This window comes from Lissotriton vulgaris, chromosome 9, assembly GCF_964263255.1.
Source record: "Lissotriton vulgaris chromosome 9, aLisVul1.2, whole genome shotgun sequence".
In the NCBI taxonomy this organism is placed as follows: domain Eukaryota; kingdom Metazoa; phylum Chordata; class Amphibia; order Caudata; family Salamandridae; genus Lissotriton; species Lissotriton vulgaris.
In genome coordinates this window covers 1,244,239,489-1,244,256,608 of record NC_141697.1, presented here as the reverse complement: position 1 = coordinate 1,244,256,608, position 17,120 = coordinate 1,244,239,489, and the positions used below count along the sequence as shown (strand labels likewise).

General features: G+C 47.8%; 1 protein-coding gene across 1 annotated transcript in view; it reads right to left on the bottom strand.

Annotated features, from left to right (window-relative positions):
• LOC147693179 (uncharacterized) overlaps window positions 1-17,120 on the bottom strand; it is a 708,628-nt gene that overhangs the window by 323,129 nt on the left and 368,379 nt on the right. The window contains 2 exon segments of the mRNA XM_086939582.1: window positions 9,530-9,631; window positions 10,242-10,349. Coding sequence (XP_086795708.1) covers window positions 9,530-9,631; window positions 10,242-10,349 — 210 coding nt within the window.

Here is a 17,120-nt window from a genome sequence, read left to right as displayed (position 1 = left end):
GACGCCTCCCCCACTCCTCCCCAGTGACCCTGGGTTTGAATGACAGCACTGAGTGACAGAGATGGAAGGGGAAGTTAGTGACCTGCATGTCAGGTTCTTTACATGATATCGGGCTAGCAACCCTCAGGGTGGGCTAGGACATCTGTTACAGCAAGTGATATCGGGCTAGCAACCCTCTGGGTGGGCTAGGACATCTGTTACAGCAAGTGATATCGGGCAAGCAACCCTCTGGGTGGGCTAGGACATCTGTTACAGCAAGTAATATCGGGCTAGCAACCCTCAGGGTGGGCTTGGACATCTGTTACAGCAAGTGATATCGGGCTAGCAACCCTCTGGGTGGGCTAGGACATCTGTTACAGCAAGTGATATCGGGCAAGCAACCCTCAGGACATCTGTTACAACAAGTGATATCGGGCTAGCAACCCTCTGGGTGGGCTAGGACATCTGTTACAGCAAGTGATATCGGGCTAGCAACCCTCAGGGTGGGCTAGGACATCTGTTACAGCAAGTGATATCGGGCTAGCAACCCTCAGGGTGGGCTAGGACATCTGTTACAGCAAGTGATATCGGGCTAGCAACCCTCTGGGTGGGCTAGGACATCTGTTACAGCAAGTGATATCGGGCTAGCAACCCTCTGGGTGGGCTGGGACATCTGTTACAGCAAGTGATATCGGGCTAGCAACCCTCTGGGTGAGCTAGGACATCTGTTACAGCAAGTGATATTGGGCTAGCAACCCTCTGGGTGGGCTGGAACATCTGTTACAGCAAGTGATATCGGGCTAGCAACCCTCAGGACATATTGTTACAGCAAGTGATATCGGGCTAGCAACCCTCAGGGTGGGCTAGGACATCTGTTACAGCAAGTGATATGGGGCTAGCAACCCTCAGGGTGGGCTAGGACATCTGTTACAGCAAGTGATATCGGGCTAGCAACCCTCAGGGTGGGCTAGGACATCTGTTACACCACGTGATATCGGGCTAGCAACCCTCTGGGTGGGCTAGGACATCTGTTACAGCAAGTGATATCGGGCTAGCAACCCTCTGAGTGGGCTAGGACATCTGTTACAGCAAGTGATATCGGGCTAGCAACCCTCTGGGTGGGCTAGGACATCTGTTACAGCAAGTGATATCGGGCTAGCAACCCTTTGGGTGGGCTAGGACATCTGTTACTGCAAGTGATATTGGGCTAGCAACCCTCTGGGTGGGCTAGGCCATCTGTTACAGCAAGTGATATCGAGCTAGCAACGCTCTGGGTGGGCTAGGACATATGCTACAGCAAGTGATATCGGGTTAGCAACCCTCAGGGTGGGCTAAGACATCTGTTACAGCAAGTGATATCGGGCTAGTAACCCTCAGGGTGGGCTAGGATATCTGTTACAGCAAGTGATATCGGGCTAGCAACCCTCAAGGTGGGCTAGGACATCTGTTACAGCAAGTGATATCGGGTTAGCAACCCTCAGGACATCTGTTACAGCAAGTGATATCGGGCTAGCAACCCTCTGAGTGGGCTAGGACATCTGTTACAGCAAGTGATATCGGGCTAGCAACCCTCTGAGTGGGCTAGGACATCTGTTACAGCAAGTGATATCGGGCTAGCAACCCTTTGGGTGGGCTAGGGCATCTGTTACAGCAAGTGATATCGGGCTAGCAACCCTCTGGGTGGGCTAGGACATCTGTTACTGCAAGTGATATTGGGCTAGCAACCCTCTGGGTGGGCTAGGGCATCTGTTACAGCAAGTGATATCGAGCTAGCAACGCTCTGGGTGGGCTAGGACATATGTTACAGCAAGTGATATCGGGTTAGCAACCCTCAGGGTGGGCTAGGACATCTGTTACAGCAAGTGATATCGGGCTAGCAACTCTCAGGGTGGACTAGGACATCTGTTACAGCAAGTGATATCGGGCTAGCAACCCTCTGAGTGGGCTAGGACATCTGTTACAGCAAGTGATATCGGGCAAGCAACCCTCTGGGTGGGCTAGGACATCTTTTACAGCAAGTGATATCGGGCTAGCGACCCTCTGGGTGGGCTTGGACATCTGTTACAGCAAGTGATATCTGGCTAGCAACCCTCTGGGTGGGCTAGGACATCTGTTACAGCAAGTGATATCGGGCTAGCAACCCACTGAGTGGGCTAGGACATCTGTTACAGCAAGTGATATTGGGCTAGCAACCCTCAGGACATCTGTTACTGCAAGTGATATCGGGCTAGCAACACTCAGGACATCTGTTACAGCAAGTGATATTGGGCTAGCAACCCTCAGGACATCTGTTACTGCAAGTGATATCGGGCTAGCAACCCTCTTAGTGGGCCAGGACATCTGTTACAGCAAGTGATATCGGGCTAGCAACCCTCTAGGTGGGCTTGGACATCTGTTACAGCACGTGATATTGGGCTAGCAACCCTCTTAGTGGACCAGGATATCTTTTACAGCAAGTGATATCGGGCTAGCAACCCTCTGGGTGGGCTAGGACATCTGTTACAGCAAGTGATATCGGGCTAGCAACCCTCTGGGTGGGCTAGGACATCTGTTACTGCAAGTGATATCGGGCTAGCATCCCTCAGGATGGGCTAGGACATCTGTTACAGCAAGTGATATCGGGCTAGCAACCCTCGGGGAGGGCTAGGACATCTGTTACAGCAAGTGATATTGGGCTAGCAACCCTCTGGGTGGGCTTGGACATCTGTTACAGCAAGTCATATCGGGCTAGCAACCCTCTTAGTGGGCCAGGACATCTGTTACAGCAAGTGATATCGGGCTAGCAACCCTCTGGGTGGGCCAGGAAATCTGTTACAGCAAGTGATATCGGGCTAGCAACCCTCTGGGTGGGCTAGGACATCTGTTACAGCAAGTGATATCGGGCTAGCAACCCTCTGGGTGGGCTAGGACATCTGTTACAGCAAGTGATATCGGGCTAGCAACCCTCTGGGTGGGCTAGGACATCTGTTACAGCAAGTGATATCGGGCTAGCAACCCTCAGGGTGGGCTTGGACATCTGTTACAGCAAGTGATATCGGGCTAGCAACCCTCAGGGTGGGCTGGGACATCTGTTACAGCAAGTGATATCGGGCTAGCAACCCTCAGGACATCTGTTACAACAAGTGATATCGGGCTAGCAACCCTCAGGGTGGGCTAGGACATCTGTTACAGCACGTGATATCGGGCTAGCAACCCTCTGGGTGGGCTAGGACATCTGTTACAGCAAGTGATATCGGGCTAGCAACCCTCTGAGTGGGCTAGGACATCTGTTACAGCAAGTGATATCGGGCTAGCAACCCTCTGGGTGGGCTAGGACATCTGTTACAGCAAGTGATATCGGGCTAGCAACCCTTTGGGTGGGCTAGGACATCTGTTACTGCAAGTGATATTGGGCTAGCAACCCTCTGGGTGGGCTAGGCCATCTGTTACAGCAAGTGATATCGAGCTAGCAACGCTCTGGGTGGGCTAGGACATATGCTACAGCAAGTGATATCGGGTTAGCAACCCTCAGGGTGGGCTAGGACATCTGTTACAGCAAGTGATATCGGGCTAGTAACCCTCAGGACATCTGTTACAGCAAGTGATATCGGGCTAGCAACCCTTTGGGTGGGCTAGGGCATCTGTTACAGCAAGTGATATCGGGCTAGCAACCCTCTGGGTGGGCTAGGACATCTGTTACTGCAAGTGATATTGGGCTAGCAACCCTCTGGGTGGGCTAGGGCATCTGTTACAGCAAGTGATATCGAGCTAGCAACGCTCTGGGTGGGCTAGGACATATGTTACAGCAAGTGATATCGGGTTAGCAACCCTCAGGGTGGGCTAGGACATCTGTTACAGCAAGTGATATCGGGCTAGCAACTCTCAGGGTGGACTAGGACATCTGTTACAGCAAGTGATATCGGGCTAGCAACCCTCTGAGTGGGCTAGGACATCTGTTAACGCAAGTGATATCGGGCAAGCAACCCTCTGGGTGGGCTAGGACATCTTTTACAGCAAGTGATATCGGGCTAGCGACCCTCTGGGTGGGCTTGGACATCTGTTACAGCAAGTGATATCTGGCTAGCAACCCTCTGGGTGGGCTAGGACATCTGTTACAGCAAGTGATATCGGGCTAGCAACCCACTGAGTGGGCTAGGACATCTGTTACAGCAAGTGATATTGGGCTAGCAACCCTCAGGACATCTGTTACTGCAAGTGATATCGGGCTAGCAACACTCAGGACATCTGTTACAGCAAGTGATATTGGGCTAGCAACCCTCAGGACATCTGTTACTGCAAGTGATATCGGGCTAGCAACCCTCTTAGTGGGCCAGGACATCTGTTACAGCAAGTGATATCGGGCTAGCAACCCTCTAGGTGGGCTTGGACATCTGTTACAGCACGTGATATTGGGCTAGCAACCCTCTTAGTGGACCAGGATATCTTTTACAGCAAGTGATATCGGGCTAGCAACCCTCTGGGTGGGCTAGGACATCTGTTACAGCAAGTGATATCGGGCTAGCAACCCTCTGGGTGGGCTAGGACATCTGTTACTGCAAGTGATATCGGGCTAGCATCCCTCAGGATGGGCTAGGACATCTGTTACAGCAAGTGATATCGGGCTAGCAACCCTCGGGGAGGGCTAGGACATCTGTTACAGCAAGTGATATTGGGCTAGCAACCCTCTGGGTGGGCTTGGACATCTGTTACAGCAAGTGATATCGGGCTAGCAACCCTCTTAGTGGGCCAGGACATCATTTACAGCAAGTGATATCGGGCTAGCAACCCTCTGGGTGGGCCAGGAAATCTGTTACAGCAAGTGATATCGGGCTAGCAACCCTCTGGGTGGGCTAGGACATTGTTACAGCAAGTGATATCGGGCTAGCAACCCTCTGGGTGGGCTAGGACATCTGTTACAGCAAGTGATATCGGGCTAGCAAACCTCTGGGTGGGCTAGGACATCTGTTACAGCAAGTGATATCGGGCTAGCAACCCTCTGGGTGGGCTAGGACAGCTGTTACAGCAAGTGATATCGGGCAAGCAACCCTCTGGGTGGGCTAGGACAGCTGTTACAGCAAGTGATATCGGGCAAGCAACCCTCTGGGTGGGCTAGGACATCTGTTACAGCAAGTGATATCGGGCTAGCAACCCTCTGGGTGGGCTAGGACACCTGTTACAGCAAGTGATATCGGGCTAGCAACCCTCTGGGTGGGCTAGGACATCTGTTACAGCAAGTGATATCGGGCTAGCAACCCTCTGGGTGGGCTAGGACATCTGTTACAGCAAGTGATATTGGGCTAGCAACCCTCTGGGTGGGCTAGGACATCTGTTACAGCAAGTGATATCGGACTAGCAACCCTCTGGGTGGGCTAGGACATCTGTTACAGCAAGTGATATCGGGCAAGCAACCCTCTGGGTGGGCTAGGATATCTGTTACAGCAAGTGATATCGGGCTAGCAACCCTCTGGTTGGTCTGGGACATCTGTTACAGCAAGTGATATCGGGCTAGCAACCCTCAGGACATCTGTTACAGCAAGTGATATCGGGCTAGCAACCCTCTGGGTGGGCTAGGACATCTGTTACAGCAAGTGATATCGGGCTAGCAACCCTCTGGGTGGGCTTGGACATCTGTTACAGCACGTGATATCGGGCTAGCAACCCTCTTAGTGGACCAGGACATCTTTTACAGCAAGTGATATCGGGCTAGCAACCCTCTGGGTGGGCTAGGACATCTGTTGCAGCAAGTGATATCGGGCTAGCAACCCTCTGAGTGGGCTAGGACATCTGTTACAGCAATTATATCGGGCTAGCAACCCTCTGAGTGGGCTAGGACATCTGTTACAGCAAGTGATATCGGGCAAGCAACCCTCTGGGTGGGCTAGGACATCTTTTACAGCAAGTGATATCGGGCTAGCGACCCTCTGGGTGGGCTTGGACATCTGTTACAGCAAGTGATATCTGGCTAGCAACCCTCTGGGTGGGCTAGGACATCTGTTACAGCAAGTGATATCGGGCTAGCAACCCACTGAGTGGGCTAGGACATCTGTTACAGCAAGTGATATTGGGCTAGCAACCCTCAGGACATCTGTTACTGCAAGTGATATCGGGCTAGCAACCCTCAGGACATCTGTTACTGCAAGTGATATCGGGCTAGCAACCCTCTAGGTGGGCTTGGACATCTGTTACAGCAAGTGATATCGGGCTAGCAACCCTCTTAGTGGGCCAGGACATCTGTTACAGCAAGTGATATCGGGCTAGCAACCCTCTGGGTGGGCTTGGACATCTGTTACAGCACGTGATATTGGGCTAGCAACCCTCTTAGTGGACCAGGACATCTTTTACAGCAAGTGATATCGGGCTAGCAACCCTCTGGGTGGGCTAGGACATCTGTTACAGCAAGTGATATCGGGCTAGCATCCCTCAGGATGGGCTAGGACATCTGTTATAGCAAGTGATATCGGGCTAGCAACCCTCGGGGAGGGCTAGGACATCTGTTACAGCAAGTGATATTGGGCTAGCAACCCTCTGGGTGGGCTTGGACATCTGTTACAGCAAGTGATATCGGGCTAGCAACCCTCTTAGTGGGCCAGGACATCTGTTACAGCAAGTGATATCGGGCTAGCAACCCTCTGGGTGGGCCAGGAAATCTGTTACAGCAAGTGATATCGGGCTAGCAACCCTCTGGGTGGGCTAGGACATCTGTTACAGCAAGTGATATCGGGCTAGCAACCCTCTGGGTGGGCTAGGACATCTGTTACAGCAAGTGATATCGGGCTAGCAACCCTCTGGGTGGGCTAGGACATCTGTTACAGCAAGTCGTATCGGGCTAGCAACCCTCTGGGTGGGCTAGGACAGCTGTTACAGCAAGTGATATCGGCAAGCAACCCTCTGGGTGGGCTAGGACAGCTGTTACAGCAAGTGATATCGGGCAAGCAACCCTCTGGGTGGGCTAGGACATCTGTTACAGCAAGTGATATCGGGCTAGCAACCCTCTGGGTGGGCTAGGACATCTGTTACAGCAAGTGATATCGGGCTAGCAACCCTCTGGGTGGGCTAGGACATCTGTTACAGCAAGTGATATCGGACTAGCAACCCTCTGGGTGGGCTAGGACATCTGTTACAGCAAGTGATATCGGGCAAGCAACCCTCTGGGTGGGCTAGGACATCTGTTACAGCAAGTGATATCGGACTAGCAACCCTCAGGACATCTGTTACAGCAAGTGATATCGGGCTAGCAACCCTCTGGGTGGGCTAGGACATCTGTTACAGCAAGTGATATCAGGCTAGCACCCTCTGAGTGGGCTAGAACAGCTGTTACAGCAAGTGATATTGGGCTAGCAACCCTCTGGGTGGGCTAGGACATCTGTTACTGCAAGTGATATCGGGCTAGCAACCCTCAGGGTGGGCTAGGACATCTGTTACAGCAAGTGATATCGGGCTAGCAACCCTCTGGGTGGGCTAGGACATCTGTTACAGCAAGTGATATCAGGCTAGCAACCCTCAGGGTGGGCTAGGACATCTGTTACAGCAAGTGATATCAGGCTAGCAACCCTCTGGGTGGGCTAGGACATCTGTTACAGCTAGTGTCACCATCCTGGGAGGACTCTCACCAAGTGGGGACATGTAGCTAATCAATAATGCCATCAATAGACTTCCAGGTGAGGCTTGTGACAGCACAAGCCATGTTTTATCCCTTGGTAGGAGGTAAATGACATGTTTAATACACATATGAATCATGTAGCCTACAAGCTTCCTCTAACCCGCAAGGAAACAAACTATGTTTTAGTAACGACTACGCAGTGTAAGAGAATCTGGGACCTTGTCCAGAGGGTTGGGAGAGATGCTCTCATTCCACAGAAGTGGGATACACTAAGGGGGTCCCGCTTTAGCAGTGAGACATCAGTAGGGTATGTAATGTAGGGTAAATATACGGTTATAAACTCCTTTATGATGTTTTACCTGCTTTAAATCATGTCTGGAGAAGCAAGTGAAATGTGAATGGGACCCATACCCGAACGACATCCCCTTCTCATAATGTGGAGATTGGGCACATTACTGTATCGCATTTACACACAATAAATGTCATAGCACTCAAAGAAAGTCAGTTATGGACGTGACATTGCGCCAGTTCAGTCTTAAAACGGAGGCACTGGATAGTGTACGAACACTTAGCAAACACACACTGTCAAGGTACCGAAACACGGGCACTCGAAGGCCTATTCTGGCTACTAGTACAGGTGGTGTTATCTGTTGGGTGCATCTACTCGGACTGGAAATTACCCCCTACTTTGTGGTCAACATATCTACTAAAGAGGGCCAGGAGGTACAAAGGGCTATTTATTTCCTGGAGTGACTAACAAGATTGTGGAATATGGAGGAAAGGAGGCGCTGTCAAGAAAAAGAGGTGAAGAGAATGTTATTTGAATTTCTAAAGCGCACTATCACCCTCAAGACAGAAAACAAGAGAGCAAGAGAGAGAAGAAATAGTGAGAGAAAGACAAAAAAGAATAAGAGAATTAACAAGAGCGAAACACAAAAAGTGAGAGTAACAAAGTGAAAGAGTGAAAAATAAGACGTGTGATGTGAGAGAGCAGATAGAAAGAGCATGAAAGAGAACAAGAGTGTGCTTGGGTATTAGTTGAGGGATAGCTACGAGAGGTGAGCTGAACCTCGGACAGAAATGTGACGTGCAGACGTAGGTACGAGTCAACCAAATGAGGATGAGTTCAACCAGTTCTAAGTACAATGGTGAAGTTTTTTTAGCAATTTTTTAGTTCGACCAAACACACCTAGGTTGCTTGACTTGCTTTATGCAAAAACCACAGTTGATGGACAGAATGCAGACCAATGTCATATATTCACCCCAGTACATAGATCTGGGCCTAAATCCATCGTTTTTTTGCACTCCACACCACCCCAGTTCAGACATGGCCATATGCATATTAGCCTTGACCTTGTGCCTCATGGGAACAGTCCAGGCCAAACTGCCAAGCCAGGTCTTCCCTAAACCCGAAAAAAGCATCCTAGGACCGGTTTCTGGCTATCAGCCGTCTTCAGCCAGGATAGCTTGACTCCAGTGGTGTGGAGAGCATGGGACTCAAGTCTGAGCATACCCATCCCACTTGGGGTGACAAATGCAAAAACCACAGTTGATGGACAGAATGCAGAACAATGTCATGCATTCACCCCAGTACAGAGATCTGGGACTTGCTTCAATCATCACTTTACCATGATACTGTGGTAAATGGTGAGGAGGATGAGATTGGTTCAGATAAAACAATTGCTAACCCGGGCACAACAGAGATTAGCCCAAAGTGGGAACCTTCCCCGGTCATCGGCAACCCATGAGCTCATAAATGTGTTACATTTGTAGTCCAGTCCACATACATTGGCCATGACATTGTCATTGTAAAAGTTAATGGTGAGACGAGTGAGTCAAAGAGATGCCACTGTGGATTACTCAAACCACCTATCGGTTATACCCAATAACCCAAGACTTCTTGCAGCTGCAATCAGTAGAATGTTTATTAATATAATCAAAATGCTCTCGTTAATGTCTCATTACTCCTACCTGTTCTTTCACCCAGATGCTCTTGCTGCTCTTGATGGGGTGATTCTCTTTCGTTGCTAATATTCACTGATGAAGCAGATGTGACATGCGAATTATCCGTTGCTTTAAAGAAAAAACAGAAAAAATGAGCATGTCTATGCCATGAGCTATTCATTTATTAATCTCTCATTTTCATGTTCTCTCACAATCTCTCCATGCTAATCTCTTATCCTCTATTTCCCGCTCTCATATTCACTCTGCCTTTCTCTCTCTCCCTGCCACTACCACTTTCACCCTTCAAAAGGAAGAAGAACAAGGACATAATAATTTAAGTCTAATAATAACCCTAACTCAACCCCTAGCACATTCCCCAAATAATGGTAAATATGTTTACTTCTATTTAGTTGATTCATTTAAGCTGTGATGTGTTACATTAATTAAAATCAATGATTCCCTAACTTTAACATAAGCAGTACAACTGTATTTTATATATTAATTTAAATTATGTTTTAAAATTATTTTAATTAAGTTAAAACATTGGTCAGATATTTAATTATTTACACCTTGAAAATGTAATGGGGCACAGGGCAATGACAAATGAGGTTTTGATGTTGAAGAATGGTCATTTTGTAAAGATAATGGTCAGTATAAGTAATCTCCCTGCTCTTCTCTCTCTGCCTCACCAACCCACTGGCAGCCATCATGGCATCAAAGCTGTCATGTTCCTGCTCACCTGAGGCTCTTTTCTTAGAATTGCTGTTCTTTAATACGTGCTTCTCTTCCTGCGGCCTGATGTTCAGTGAAAAGACTGAAGCGATAACCGGATGATCTGAAATAAAGGCTGCACCACATATGATTGTTTTGTTTGATAGGCAGGGAGACTAAAAATCAACTGTAGAAAAAATTGTGAGACAAATGTATTGGATCTGAGAGCAAACTAAAAACTATCGGACAAAATGCACTTATACATAGTGAGTTTCCATCCTATCGAAATCTGGGTTTAGGCAGCTAACTGCTGAAATAAAGGCAAATGCATCCAGTTCCTTTGACAGTCCACCATGCTGTAACTAAGGAGACTGTAATGGAAGTCATGGGATGGGTTGTGAGCCCCACGTTCAAGGGCTTCAAATAACACTTCTCAATCAACACAAATCCATCTGAGTAGCATTCCCTTCCATTGTCTTTTAGCCACTATTCCAGAAGGGGAGCAACCATAAGTAAATCCATGTTGTACCTGTCTCTAAAACCAATAGCCCAATCCATGTGCTCAGCAATACAAAATCCTCTACCCAGATGGCATTGTTGACAGATCTTAAATCAATGAGAAATCGTAACTTTTCAGATTTGTTTTAGTCAGCACAGCTGGAGAACGCCCAAAGGACATCAGCGGGTTAAATAATTCCATTGTCTTTGATTTTTGTTAAAATTTTAGAAAGTTCCCACCATGGGGTACACTGCGTAAAACCCTCTTTGACCTTGATTTTCTTGTACAAAATGTTTGCTTTTGCCCCCTTGCGTTGAAAACCCCCTTTAAATATTTTTTTCCAATCAACATCAGAGACAGAGTTAACCAGAGTTACTGGGTGCTTATGTCCAGGTCTAATCATTCTTATTGCCAATTTTTTAGCATCCAAATAAACTCCTGTAAATGAAATTGACTGGAAGGGTTTATTGAAGTACAGCAAACAGAGCTCCTATAGTACATCAGGGCCTTGAGGATCCCATCAACTGATCTAAGATTCAAACCAAAGTGCAAATAGATTTCAAAAGAGAATGAATATATACCACTATTATGGCAGTGAATTATGAATAACAATAGAAAGGAAAGACATGCTAGATGACACCAAACTTCCATTTAAACTGTCATCACTACTTTCCTCTAGTCTAGTGCTGGGAACTCTTCAGAGGTTAAGGCTGGGGGTTTGGAGCTTGAACAGGACAATCTGACAAGTTGTTCAGAGGACATAGCCAAGGAGTTACAAATGGATACACGTTAGTGGCAGCTGACATGTCCGGAGGGTGGTGGGTAAATAAATATATATTTTTTTATTAAAGTCACCTACCTGCAAGTGCAATGTCTTCCTCGATGGTCAGGCAGGCTCCAAACTCTCAAGCCAATCCTGGCGCTGCTCTCATCAGGAGAACAGCAGCAGGATAGGTGGGAGTGGCCTCTTTTAGCACTCACAAGAGCACTGGAGGCTTTTGCTTACTCTATCCCAGCTGTTTTAAGATTAGAGAGGTTTAAAATGCGCATGTCTGGCTGGCTGTCGCAAGTTGGCCGGCCAAAGAAACATGCACATTTTGAACTTGAGCACACAGCTCCCTGCTGCCACTCAGCAGCAATGGCCCGTCCCGTCCTGATGCTCAGTTCGGGACGGGTTGGTGGCTGAAAATAAAATGGTATTAAATCAACTTTTTTACCATTTTATTTTTCAGCTCTGGCTTGGGGCTTTTCTTTGTGGGGCGAGGCTCCTCCTCTCAAATGGAGGAGCCACCTCTAATATACGTTTTTCTTCACTGAAAATCTTCAATAGACATTTGACACGTTTTAATGCCTAGTGCTCAAAAAAAGGCTTGAAACTAGAGATTTGTGATCGCTTTAAGACACTAGAAGCTTTGATAGATGGGTTTTGAGGGAAAAGCACGCAAAGGAAAAATAAAAATATTCCTCCTCATTTTACTCCTTACCTGGGGAAGCGTAGCATTTTGACAGACTCCCAGGTCTACCTGTAATGATAAATCTGGAAATGCAGCAAAATTAATGAATGTCTCTGGGGCAAAGTAACGCTTTGCGTTACTCTGGATTTATTGAGCCATGCAAAGTGGGCTTTCCTGGCTTGATACATTTTACTTAGTAGTGACATTGCCGTTGCTCCCCTTTGTGTGCCGTAAAGCCAGTGGAACTGGCAGTGGCTTAGCGAGAGCTGGTGCTGCCTGTTTTAAAGTTTATGCTTTTGAGGTGTCATGAGTGAGGTCTCTGACCATGTCATGAGTGATGTAATATGTGAGGTCATAAGAACTGTATTGCAGGGGGTAAGTTATAGTTAACTTTGTAACTATAACTGCCGAATTTCTCTGGTTTTGTACGAGGGACATCTGACCCTAACTATAACGTCCTTGTAACCTTTGTTTTTTCAGTGAATTTCTATGGTTTTATAACTTGTTGTTGCATTTGCAGAGTGAAGGAGAATGGGGGCTGGCTTCCAACCAGCTCTCAGGAATCCCGATGTATGGGACTTACGGGAAGTAACAGGAGGGACTGTTTGCCCAAAAGGTCCCTCAGTATCCAAGGGAACTTCATCCCCCAACCAGTTGTACGTCAGGAGGCACTTTTGCAGAGTAGTAGAGAAAGGGGCCTGGCCTCCTAAGACCTCTCAGCAATACCGCTGTGTGGGAAATAACAGGAGGGACTGTTGGTCCCCAAGGACCCTCTGCAGCCAAGGGAACTTCATCCCCCAACCAGTTGTACGTCAGGAGGCACTTTTGCAGAGTAGTAGAGAAAGGGGCGTGGCCTACTAAGACCTCTCAGCAATACCGCTGTGTGGGACTCACTGGAAATAACAGGAGGGACTGTTGGCCCCCAAGGACCCTCTGCAGCCAAGGGAACTTCATCCGCCAACCAGTTGTGTTTCCTGAGGCACTTTTTCTTAATTCATTAGTGGAGGGGGAACGTTTGGCCCCCAGTCCCTGGACTGATTTCAGCCTCAGGAACCCCATCCCCGGGGCCAGGCCTTTTTTAAAAGGGAGGTAGGCCGGGTTCATTTCAGTCACAGGCAACTCATCCCTGGGGTTCGACCTTATTAAAAACATTTTTTAAGCAAATAAGGGGAGAGGGACCCTACACCCCGGTCGATTTAGGCCCCAGGGACCCCATTGCCAGGGGTCCCACGTCTCTTCTGGGGGCCCTGGTATGACCAAGGCCACCCAGTTACAATTGTTGGGGACTGCTGCTCTCGCTTGCTGGAAGTGAAGCGATTGCTGTGGATTGGCAGGAGCAGTAAAGCACCCTAGGACATAGCAGGAGCCAGACCTGGGGGCGGCAGTCCCCAGGGCCATCTATAGCTCCAGGAGGGGGCTGTGTGGCACCCCTCCTTTCATGAATTTTGTTGTCTCATGGCTGTGGCCGACCCTGGGGCTGTGTGAGGAGGGGCATGTCGCTCCCTGCATTAATTGAAATAAAAGCCTCGGGAGGTGGCAGCCCCCGGGGCTGCGGGGAGGGTTTTGTGCGGCCCTCCCAAGCATTTTTTCAGGACCAGCCCCAGGGAGGTGGCAGTCGAGAGGCACCCCATCTAAAAGTAAATAAGCCCCAGGGAGGTGCTGGGGAAGCTGGGGAGGAGGAACGGGCCGGCCCCTGCATTCATTTATAAAGAAGCACCGGGGAGGTGGTGGTCCCTGGGGCATTATTAAGCCCCAAGAGGGGGTGGGGCATGCGCCCCCCTCCTTTTTTAGGTCTCGCCTATGGAGCGGTTGTGCGGTCTCTTCGAGACATGCTCTATTCAGGTCTGAACTTTAAGCTCCGCCCACCTTTTTAATTGGCTCCCGTTACGGTCCTTTGTAAAAGATGGCTTTTGATTCGTCAATAAGCTTAGTAGTTCTTCCTTTAAACCTCCTTTTCTCTGGTTGTAACCTCCCAAGAGGACAGCCCCGTTACATGTGCTCTTACTCTGGATGTTTTAATTAGTCTGCGAGCACTATTTTCTTAAATGACTTTCTTGGACACGCTCTCCCGCAACTGCTTTTTTTTTGTAAAACGCCTCATGTTTTTTTGCTTCAGCTGTAATAATGATGGACGCACCTGTATTTTCTTATGTGCGGTTCACCTTTTTATTTATATGCAGTGGGGCACACCACTTTTTTTTAAAGCAACAAGGCATGCCACGCTTTATTTTATGTATTTTTTTCAGCCACGCAAAATATTATATTTTAATTTCAGCAGCGCGACACGCCACACTTCAACAATAGCAGCTGCAGCGCGGCTTGCACAACTTGATCTGAGAATCTAATATATTTCTTTAAAAGCAGTGCAGCGCACCACACTTTTCATTTTTTTAAAGCACCGCGGCAGGATGCGCCTACTTTTTGTATTTTTTCAGCTGCGCAAATTATTCAGTGCTTACTGATGGGAATGTGTTCAACTACAGCTGGGGTGAATAGTGTCCCTGCTGTTTAAGGCTTTGGCTTCCGTGTCCGCTTGCTGCGCCAGTGCTGACATTGCCTGCATCTGATCGAAGTCAAAGCTGGTCACTCTGTCTCTCCGTAAAGCTCTCCTCAGATTGTCCCTATTGTGATGGCTCCAACAGGCGGCAGCAAGCAGCAGTCCAAGGAGTATCTAGTCCTGCAGTACTTCAGCTGCAAACTCTACAGTATGGACTTTAAAGTACGCCCATTTTACAGGTAAGACGAAAAACTACAACAGAAAAAAACATAAGTGAAACATGCCAATAGCTCTAACACACACAAATGCGTGACCATTTTGCATTGCAAACGCAATAGTTCTCAAAATTGTGTGTGTTAGACCTATTGGCGTTGTAAAGGACTTCCATTTTGATCGCTATTATTGTTCTTACAGGATGGTTCCACAAAAAAAACGAAAGTAAAAAACTTTGTCATTTACAAAGCCACTAGCTCTAAGTTTCACAAATGCGAGACCTATTGCATTGCACATGCTTGGTATTAAAATGCGCATGGGACCTGGCCCACTTGGGGGGCGATTACTAATGAATCGGGGGAGCCCCTGCTTCGTTTTTTATCTTCATTATAAAATAAACTCATTTTTGGCCCTGCAGGGTCCCTGTGTGGGGGTGCCCCCGACCCCCCCATGAGGCCTAGGGGTCAGGGTATTTGTACCCTGCCCCCTTTTCTTTTTTTTAGATGTTCTTTCAGGCACTCGGTTCAAGCAGAGTCCCAAGATGACTGCCAACACTTCCTGGTTTGAAGTGTTAATAGCCAATAAGTTCTCCATATCTAATAAAGACACTTTCCTGGACCAACATCTACCTACCTGCCAAATTTGGTATAAATCCGTTCAGCAGTTTGGGCTGTAGCTGTGTCTAAACTTTCCTAAAGAAATGAACAGGGGGAAGACACATTTTTTTGGACCTCCTTTTTCTCTGCCATCGATTGACAGATCACCCCCAAAACATTCGAGACAGCAGCTGAATTGAGCATTGAACTAGTTTGGAAAATTTCACGAGGATTCGCCACACAATGCCAAAGTTCAAAGCAAATGCCAGTAGGTAGTAAAGTTCAAATCATGTTTACATACGAAAAGCATTTTTTGACTTGCCTATATCTTTTGCACAGATTGATGAATTTTCATGAAATTTTCCCAATAGTCTGCCGATGATTGATGTTGCGCATGGAAAAGTTTGGGGTGATCCGCCAAGCAGGGGACGAGAAAAAGGAGGGGTGATAAAAAGTGCATTTCCCAAATTCACTCCCATAGAGATTTTAGACACTACTTCAGCTCCAACCGCTAGGCGGAACTATACCAAATTTGCCAGAAAGCTAGGTCTTGGTCCAGAAAGTGTGTTTTTTGGTGTAAATCTGTTCAGTAGTTTTTTAATTATTTAAAGAAAAAATTAATTTGTATATCTAGAGACGCGGATGCTAGGAGGATCCGACAGTCCATGCAGTTATATTTGATTGTCTGTCAACACTTCAACCAAGAAGTGTTGGCAGTCATTTTGGGTCTCGGGTACCCCTAGCACCCTGCTAGGGTAAAAAAGCATTTTTTTTAAAGACTACATTTTTAGCCAGTATCACAACCAGATCAGCGACTTCACCGAAAAATTAACAACAAAAAAGTGCAGGCTCCCGTGCTTCTTTTAGAAAGAGCACCCGGGTGGGCCATGTCCAGAGGGTATTTTTTTTTTTAAAGGAGGAGGCCCCAATATCTGAGTTTCTGCTTAGTTTCAGTTTTATGTTTACAATAAAGAAAAAAATTAGAAAAACTGTGCGTGTGAGTGGGAGGGCGCCGAGGGAAGGTGGAGCGTGTTAAATGGAATGCAGAACATTTTGTATTTTGATGGGAAATATGTGTAAAGCATCACAGGTGGTCGTCAAGCTGTGCCGAGTGCTCAATATCTGGTTTTAGGACTTAGGGCACACCCAGAACCAGGACTAGGAAAAGGGGGTCGCAGAGTAAAGAGGGGCACTGACTTGAGTAAAGAAGGGTCTTACATCTCAGCGGAAGAACAGTCTGCTTTATGGGGGAGGTTCCTGGCAGAGTGCCAGTAAGCAGTACTGCCAGTACCGACCATAGCATCCATCGCCGCAAACAGCTCATTCTTCTAGGGTGCAGCACTCGCATTAAGAAGGTTTGGACGCCAACTTGACTAGTCAGCCCTGTTCGACCCGCAAACGGTCAAACACAAAAAACAAACGTCTCTTACTTAAACCAGTCAACATGTTAAGCTGGAATACGTCTTTGTGGGCATTTGTCTAACCACAGTAACACGCAGAACTTTCTCCGGTCCTTGGTCCCAGAGTGGCAAGAGAGGGTGTGAATTTAAAAAGAAAAGCGAGGCCACCAGGATAAAAGATGAAGCACGGCGTGCATCGGCTGTATGAGAACGGCAGACATGAAAAGTGAATTTCGATTTACTCATCG